The sequence below is a fragment of the Molothrus aeneus genome, chromosome 1 (genome assembly GCF_037042795.1).
Source record: "Molothrus aeneus isolate 106 chromosome 1, BPBGC_Maene_1.0, whole genome shotgun sequence".
Lineage (NCBI taxonomy): Eukaryota > Metazoa > Chordata > Aves > Passeriformes > Icteridae > Molothrus > Molothrus aeneus.
The window spans coordinates 93,746,745-93,755,996 of record NC_089646.1 but is presented as its reverse complement, the minus strand read 5'-3'; the positions used below and the strand labels follow the sequence as shown (position 1 = coordinate 93,755,996).

At 42.7% G+C, this 9,252-nt stretch overlaps 1 protein-coding gene across 1 annotated transcript in view; it reads left to right on the top strand.

Annotated features, from left to right (window-relative positions):
* Positions 1–696: 696 nt before the first annotated feature.
* Positions 697–9,252, top strand: part of ZNF236 (zinc finger protein 236) — a 78,656-nt gene continuing 70,100 nt past the window's right edge. Inside the window, exon 1 of the mRNA XM_066561046.1 lies at positions 697–758. Within this exon, the coding sequence (XP_066417143.1) occupies positions 698–758 (61 nt within the window). The 5' untranslated portion in view covers position 697. The remainder of the gene's footprint in view (positions 759–9,252) is intronic.

Here is a 9,252-nt window from a genome sequence, read left to right as displayed (position 1 = left end):
CTTCCCTGGGGAGCCTGTTCCAGTGCCCAAACACCCTCTGGGCGAAGAACCATTTCCTAGCACCTCATATCCAACCTAAATTTGCCCTGACACAACTTCAGGCCATTAACCACGAGGCTCTGGCCCAGTCCTGCTGGCTTTCAGGCTCTCACCCTCACGGAATCACAGAACTGTCAAAAAGTTGGAAGAGACCTGTAGTCCAACCCCTCTGCCAAGGCAGGGTCAGCTACAGCAGGGGACACAGGTACGCGGCCAGGTGGGAGCCACAGGCAGGTGATCCACCGTGCCAAACCCCGCTCGGCACGCTCCCCTTCCCGTTCCCGGGCCTGCCCCACAAGGGCGCCCTGCGGGCCCCGCCCGCCGCCGCACCCGGATGTACCGACCTCCCCCAGCCCGGCACAGGCCGGCGCATGCGCACCGGGGGCCGCCGCCGCCCCTCACCCGCCGTGCGCCCCCCGCCCGCCCGGCCGCCCGCCCGGCCCTGCCGTGAGTTCGCCGCTGCCCCGCTCGCCCCCTGCCCGCCTCCCCCGCGAGGGAGCGCCGGCGCCCGCCCCCCGCAGCCCGTGTGTAGGGCCGGGCCCGCCCGCTCGTCCCCGCCCCTCCGTCCCCCCTCCGCCCGTTGCCAAGAGTGTGTGTGTGTGGTGTGTCCGTGTGTGCGTGCGCCGGGGGGGGCGGGAGGGACGGGTTGGGGGCGGCCATGCCGAGGGGGCGGCCCCCCGAGCCCGGCGGGGAGAGTGGCGAGGCCGGCGCCGAGGCAGGTAACGAGCGCGGCCGGGCTGGCGCGATCCGCGCCCGGGGGTGGGAGGCGAGAAGCCTCCGCGGGCTCCGCATATAGTCCCCGGATATGGGGGAGGAAGGCCGGGTCTATTGTGCGAGGGTACAGGCGAGAGGGCGGAGGGGAGGAGAGGAGAGCGGAGGGAGCCGGGACCGGCCCTGCGCAATGATACCGGGCGGGCCGCGGCGGAGCGGGCCCGGGCGGCCTCCCCGCAGCCTCCCGCCGCGGCAGCGCGGCCGTGGCTGTGGCTGTGGTGGCCGGCGGAGCAGGGTTCCTCGGGCCTGGCCCCCCTCCTCCGCCTCCTCTTCCTCGTCCTGCTGCCGCGGTGCGGGACCCGGAGCCGGAGGAAGAGCTCGGGCCAGCTTGCGGCGGGCAGGACGGGAAGGCTCCGGCTCCTTCCGCTGTTCCTCTCCCTCTCCTTCTTCTCCCGGCCAAATTAACGAGACCTTCGAATAAAGCATGATAAAAATTGGGAAACGATGTTTAACTCGCCCATCTTTATGATTTGCAAGGACGACGTTATTTTTAAGTTTCTTGTTGTTTCCCTTTAGAAACAGCTTTGCAGTCGTTTTCTACGTTAATATATGTGTAAAAAAACCCAAACCAAGCTGGTTTTCTCTCCCAACATGTATTAGTCTCACGCTTAAGTTTTAACATTTTTGATTGTATTTTATTGCCGTTGATGTCTGGGGAGCACGTTCAGGGCAGGATTGGTTTGATGGGCTGGGGAGGTTTTTTTTTGACAGTAGTGGGTAGCTGGTGAGTTTTACGGCTCTTTTGTGTAGTTCGCTCCTGCTGATGTTATTGTGGTTCTGTGAGCAATATCGAAATAAAGTCCACAAACAAAAAATGCTGTGATTCAGGTAGGCCTGAAACCCTCCTAAGTGACTTCTCCTTCAGCACTAGCCGGTAGCAGTAGATGTTTAATTGAAATACGTATTTTTTCACAAATAGAATGGAAAGAGATTTGATAAAGCATTTTAATACCATGCCTATTTCAGTAACAAAAAGTCAGCCAATTAATGTTTTCAGTATGTATTTAGAATATTTTGTTTTCCTGATGTTTTCAGATGAGTTCTCGCTCTGCAGTGGGAATGTGTAGGTGAGCGTTCTGTGGAAGACTTTTCTGTAGAATTGAAATGTGCTGACAGGCAAAGAAAAAGCTGTACTGTTACGTCAGAGTTGGGAAGTTTGGCAAGATTTTTTCTACAGTATGGAAAGCCAGATGGGCCACAGGTTCCTACCAGAAGTGGTGGGGGATATTTTTTTTTTTTGTTAGTTCTGTTGTGGCTATTGGTCTCAGCTTTTGATCACTAAGTAATAAGGATATAAAGAAAGTCCCAAAGAAGTTTTGGTGTTACTAGCTTTGGAGGTTGAGGTGGTTTTGTTTGTTGTTTTATTATTTAAACTAAAAATCTACTCAAAGATCTACTTAGTTCTCTGGTAGTTTTGAAAGGGTATGCATGTGTCATACATGTGTGAACTCCTATAGTAATGGCATGATGTACAAATGAGAAAAGGATGAGAACTGAGAATTGAGACAAGCTGTCCAGGCAGCTACAGCCTAGTAGCTGTATTCATTTTGCTTGTAGTTGGACCTTGATCTTAGACTGTTTCTATGGTAAGATGTGCAAATGGCTGACAGGACTTAATGTGAGTTTCATCACATTCTCTGTTTTTCACATTTTCATTTATTTTAAAAGAAGTTTGCCAATTTATTAATTATATTTTTTTCATAGAGGTGGTTTGAATGCAGTTGAGAATTACAGGGTCTGGGGCTGTCACAGGGATTGAGAGACATTTGCAAGGACTGGCCTTGCAAGTTTTGTGGATTCTGGTGGGTTTGGTCCTTGAGATTTCAGCAGTTTGGGAAAGCAGTGAAGTCAATGTTGGCAAGCAGCACATTTTTTCTGCACTTTTCTGTAACAAAAAAAGGTCATGAATGAGGAAGCTCTGGCTGAACAGGACAGCTTGAATCTGGGAAATTTATGTTCTCAGGACATTTGGCTGTTTGTCCTGTTCAGATACAGGCTTTGAAAACTGGTTGTGCATTTCATGGGTTTCACTTTTACCAGAAGGAATTTTATTTAGAAAATAGGTGTTTACAAAAATAAGTTTCGTATCTTTTATTTAGGAGATTGCATTGGTTTAGATTTTTTGAAGTGTGGTCCTTGGAATTCCTACAGCCATGCTATGCTGTTGTCTTTCATGGAAATGTTGCTCTCTGTAGTTGTACAGTCTGTATGTTTATGGTAATTCTGCTTTGGGAGAAAATAAAGTGAATCAATAATGTTTTATGTAGCTTCCTTAGACAAACCACCATGCATGTCAAAGACTAGAACAAGTTCTTTGTTCTAGGAAAATTAAATATGTTGGATAAGAAAAATGAACTCTAGGCAGCAGTAGTCGAAATAGTATCTTGACCTCAATAGCTGATACTTTAAAGGATCCTTTTCCTTTTTTGGTATTGTATTGTTTTCCCAAAACCATCTTGCAATTTTTTTTTTTTTAAACTCAGTTAAACAGCTCAAATTAATCTCTCTGGTGAAAACTGAAACATTCTAGGTTCTGTCTGAGCATAAGAAAACACTTCTTTACTGTGAGGGTGACTGAGCACAGGCAGTGGTTACACAAGGGAGTTGTGAGGTCTCCTCCCAAAGAGAGGCCCTTTCTGGTTTTACCTGTGATGTTTGTCACTGACTAGCGGCAACATGAAATGAGCAGTTTTGACTTTTGCTATCTGATCATTTTCAAATAGCAGGAAAGGAATGCTTTGAACAGCAAAGTGAAATATGTCAGGGTGTACTGAAGCAGTTTTTAAGCCTAGAGTGTATGTCCTTTATTAAACCCAAGGGCTAGTTTGAAACAAGTCTGAACTGAGTTCCTTTATGAGTGCAGTTAAAACTTGAGTATTTCATGTCTTCAGAGGGCCTGAATTGTAACAGAACTCACACATGAAGAGTGATAAATATTAAATAGACAAAGCTAGGAAACACAGAGATGACATACTTTTAAGTCAGCCTCTGCAGAGCTGGCTGTATTTTGTTTGCTGCTGTCAGTCTTCTAGCAGCATTTTGGGTGCGAGTACATTGAATTAGGGGAAAAGCAATTTAGAGGCTTTGCATCCCAATTTTATATTACTGAAGAAAAATGAAATTTGAACACATCAGTTAAATCTTACAAAATTTTTGTTATGTAGATTATTTTAGTAGTTTTGCATTAGGGTTTTATGTGGTGACCTCTGACTGATAAGAGAAGAATAGGTGAGTGATGTCATGCAGGCAAGAATGACGAGGTTATGGTACAGCTTGTGTGGTGTGCTCTAAATCTCTTAAATATAGTAGGTATAGGTAATTTCTTTGGAAAACGTGCAGAAAGAACAACTGCTCAAGCTTTTGCCTTCGGAAAACATTCATATTTAGGCTTTAATGGTGATACTCTGGTATCTCACTGTTCTGCAGTAAAAAAAATCCCCATTTATGTACAAAGGGGCATGTTGGGTGATAAAGATGGTAAACTTGGATTACACTGGCATGCTTTAATTCCACACTAGTTCCTCACTATACTTTAAATAATTTCCATGTCTTTTCCCAAGTAATCTATGCAGTTGAATAACTTGTGTTCTGTCCGTGTGATAGCTTCAGTTCTTGTTCTGTCCCTTGTCCATAGATTTCCACCAGTTGCAGAAATTTTATTTCCTATTGCATCTATGCTGATACATCCATACCTCATTTATACCCATGCAGTAAATGCTTCCAAATATAATTAAAATTTCTATTTGAGATCTCTCATGTCCCTCTTTTGATTTTTATTGCTGCAGTTGGATTATGTTCATTCTCCGGAATAGGGAAGACCACGTAGTAAATCATTTAGTTCATTCAGAAGTTTCTGTTAGCAGTGTAGTGGCTGGGCACAGGTAAAGGTCATGACTTCACACATGAGAAATCCAAATCATGTGGAAACAAACAGCTGAAAAATGGTAGCTTGGTACATTCATATGCAGCTGTCAAAAAAAGTGTAACTCCTGTTTTGGAGCATTTAGCAATAAATATAGCAAGATTTACCTAAACGTCAAACAAAGCTATCAAAGTTGCTGAAGGAAATGCCAGATTTCAGTTGTCTGTGTAGGTTAGGATGATGGGGATGGTGTATCTGTGTGGTGGGTTGGCCTTGGCCAGCAATTTAGCACCCTCCAACCACTCGCTCACTTTCTCCTGCAGTAGGGTGAGAGAAAGAATAGGAATAGCAAGAGCAAGAAAAAGCTTGTAGATTGAGATAAAGGCTGTTGAGGAAATAAAGGGGGAAAGTTTAAAAAAAAAGGTAACACCCACCCCCCCCCCCCCCCCCCAAAACCAGCCAAATTGCCAAGCAACAAAAAAGCCCAACCAAGTGGTGCAAAGGTAAATGTTTGCCATCACTCTCAGAGGTGCAGTCTGGTGCTCAGTCTCTGAGCCAAGAACACTACCTTGGAAGAACTACCCCCAGTTTTATATGGCTGAGCATGATGGTTTAAGGCTTGGAATATCCCTTTGTGTTAGCTCCAGCCTTTCTCCCACCCTCAGCCTACCCACTGTGGGGGCAAAGTGAGAAACAGAGAAGGCCTTCATGCTGTGCAGCACTGTTCAGCAATAGCTTAAGCTGTGATGTTAGCAGCATTGTTTTAGTCACAAATTTGAAGCACAGCACCATATGGGCTGATAGGAAGGAAGTTAACTCTATCCCAGCCAGACGAAGTGCAACCTACTTAGTGTCTCACTGGCTGTGATGGAACTGTGAATTTTGTGTCCTCAGAGTTAATTCAGGCTTCTCTGCAGCAGAGGTGCAGCAGTGTGGCTCTGCTGTCTGGACTCTGCTCGTGAAAGGAGTGCATCTACTTTGTGTTAGCACATGCTAAGTGACTGGCCCCTGGATGTCCATCCCAGTAGTGTGTTCCAGATTAAGTGTTGACCAAAGCATAATAAAAATACCTTGTCTTATATGAGTAAATCTTAATTGATTTATGGATTTTTTTTGAGAGTTGAGTCCTCCTGCTCTTCCCATTAGGAGTCAGAAGGAATGCCTGCTGTTTTTGTTTAGAGTGCTGAGCTAGATTTAAACTAACCTGTTGCTTTTATGATTGCAGAACTAAGTAAAATGTTTTAATGATTCATTATCATTTGTGTTCTATGAGTTCAAGTGTAGTATGAGGAAATGTCAGTATTGCCATCCCTGTTTTGTTCCCTTGTCCTACCACTTTCTTTTCCACTCATAAATTAGTAAATAGGTTTTGATAGGGTCAGACCCTTTTGTCCCTAGGCTTACTAGCTGCCATTTAACATAAGTGACAAGTTTTCACCCATGAATTTTACAAGCTTGAGTGTTTATTTGCAATGTCCTTTCAGTTGGATTGGAGGAGGTTATTAGAGATCTAATAAGGCTGTGCTGTATTCACAGCTGAATGAGTCCATCTGCGCCTTGCAGAGAGGGCTGTGGGCTGCCATGAGGCACAGTGCTGCTTACATAAGGAGGGAATGGCTGGGAGTGCTCTAATTCTGTCTTCCTCCTTCCACATTGAGTTGGCATCAGTGGCTTCTAGCAGAGAGCACCTGCTTGCTGACTCAACTCCTGAGGTCAATGGTTGGTGAAGGCTGTATCACAGCTGAATTCACCCAGAGTGATTATGGCTGCTCTGTGAGGGACAATAAATTCAGGAAAGACATTACAGGTTATAACATTAGGAGTATTCAAGTAAGACTCTGTTTAAACTGAAAATTTGTTATCATTGATAGGTGCTTTGCAAATCAGAGTCTTCTATTTTTGGGCACTTTCGACAAACTAAGAATACAGACAAAAATATGTTTGACAGTGCATGTTGATAAAGATGTGTTTGATGGCGCATAATGAGCTAAGTGCTCCCTGTTTATGTTAATTGTATTGATACTTGAGTGTCTCTCCCAAGCTGTGAAGGAATAAGGTTGATTTATGCTGCAGCTAGACTAACATGCAAATTGAAAAAAAAAGTAGAAAGTGACAGTAGCTTCTGCACTGTTTCTATGCAGCTAATACTGATAAATGCAAATGTTTGAAACTATCCTTCTGTTCAGCAAGGTTTATCATTCGTTGTAGTGTGTAGACCTGAAAGAATCACTTATTTTTCAGGAGGTTTGTTACTTGAATAGTTACTTTATGTTTTCTCTCTCTGTGTTTGTTTATGGATATTAGTAAGAAGCTGCTCTCTAATAAGAGCATGCCAATTTTTTGTGTGATTGTGTTGGTGTTACTTAATTAGTGAATGTCTTCTTGAACTAAAACCTCAGACTTTTAATTCTGTGGTTTTGGCTTGAATGCCATTCTGAATTGCATTAATTCATTTAAAAAGCAGACTTGTGTTCTCATCTGCCCGAGTATACCTGACAATAAAAAGATTGCTTAATTTGTGTTTCTAACACTTATATTTACATATATTACAATATGAGAACATAAGCATCATATTGGCTATTAATGAGATTCTTGCTAATATGATAAATGATAAATGTGTCCATCAAATGTTGTGTCAGTTATGTCAGTATTTTGATTTTTTTCACTTGGGTACCCAGGGAATGTTTGGAATTGTTGCATTTTTCTTAATTGACAGATTTCTCAGTGGATTTTAAAATTACATGGTTCATGCCCCACTGCTGGCTTCTTGAACTTGCTTTTGTTCTGCATGTTTTTTGGTATTCAAAAGTATTGGTCTTTAAGATAGGTTCAGTATTTTGCAGCATTTGGCTTGTTTGATGATCCAAGCTGATGCACCATAAGCATTTTTTCCCTCTGATATAGGGAAAGATTATTTTATTGCTGATTTATCTGAAATACAGTAGTGTAGGTTATTACTTTGACTTGTTATGAAAGAGGTATCAGTGTAAATAAAGTTTTCATTGGGATACTGATTCTTCTAACAAACAAATTGTGTCAAACTGTTACTTCATTTTGAAATATTTTTTTAATAACATGGAAATGAAAACAGTCCTGAGTCTTATTTCATGAGGCTGTGACACCTGCCTGAAAAGTCAAAATATGGCTCACTTGCTTGTTACTTCTTTAATTGACAGTGTCTTTCCTGTTTTTACTGTCCTCCTAATTCTAAACACAGTGTAACCGTTTAGGCCTTTCTGTTACCCAGTTGTTGGATTTCAGGAGGGATATTTTTCTGAATACTCTCCTTGTTAGTAGAAGAGTAATCTATAAAGGCACTTCCTACATCTTTAAAAAAAAGGAGCTGTGCAATTCTCTGACATGTCCAGTATTTAGTGGGTGATAGAGGATAGGACTGTTTTAGTGACAATACAAAGTTAAAAAGACGTTGTAGTCTTATTTCTCCCATAGGCTACTTCAGACGTAGTGGTAATGAATAAACGAGTTCGTGTTTTAATTTAAACCTGTATTAGGTAGCAGTCCTGCCCTTTGAGGAAAAGTGAAGCAATTGAACTTTCGGAATACTTTAATGTCTAAACTGGACTGTTTTAGTGGACATACTGGCTGTAACTACCTAGAACAGACTTCAGCCTGACCTCCTGGTAGCTGAGCCTTTGAAGACTTCTGGAGTCTAACCTAAGTTGATCTGCTGTGCCTTGTCCTTAAGGATTTCTGCACTGAGAGTCTTCTGCCAAGAGAAGCTGGACTTTGCAGTCCAGTTGGTGATTCTAGAGTCCAGTCCTGATTCCCCAGTGCCTTTCCTTTGCTTTTTAGCAGTATGAAAGAGAGGGACAAAAAACCCTGCAAGATTTGGCTTTGGAAAGAGTTACAAAAATTTTCATTGAAAGAGTAATGCTTAAAATGTTACAACTGTAAGCAGTCCATTTGCTATATGGGTGCCTTCTGTTTCTTCTTCCGTGGGATCTGAGTGCCTCTGGGAAGGTGGAACAGCTTGGGGGCAGCTCAGGGTTTATGATCATCCATGAACTAGTCTTGAGAACTTCATGATGCTTTAGTGTGGGATGTGATATGTTCAACTCCTCATTTTTCTAAGTTCAGGCTGCTTTTCTGTTATTTTCTATGAAATATTTTAAGACTATTCATTTCTTGCCTCTTCCTGTTTATTTTAGCGGTGGTCATTCCTGTCTTTTTACAGAAAAGCTGAATTACTTTTAAGTACTGCATCAGGTGGTCTGATTTTGTAGAATTATAGTAATCAAATTCTGCTGAAACATTACAAGATACTTAATTTTTTGTTTTATAGTTAAACTCCTTTTTAAATTGCAGAAGAAAATTCACAGCCTGTAGATTTATCAGTATTGGTCAATACAGATATGATACACATTTTAATAAAAATGGTACTACATAGGTATATTATTGACCCAAGACCAATACCACTTGGCAGTATTATTCAGAATCTAGTGAGCATGTTGGGATTTTGCTTCAAAGTGTAGAGAAATTAGCACCTTTGATGATGTCACTGCTACATTTTTGCTACTTCAATTGCTTCCACATTGTTTTTGTAAATTGCCCAGTGCCTT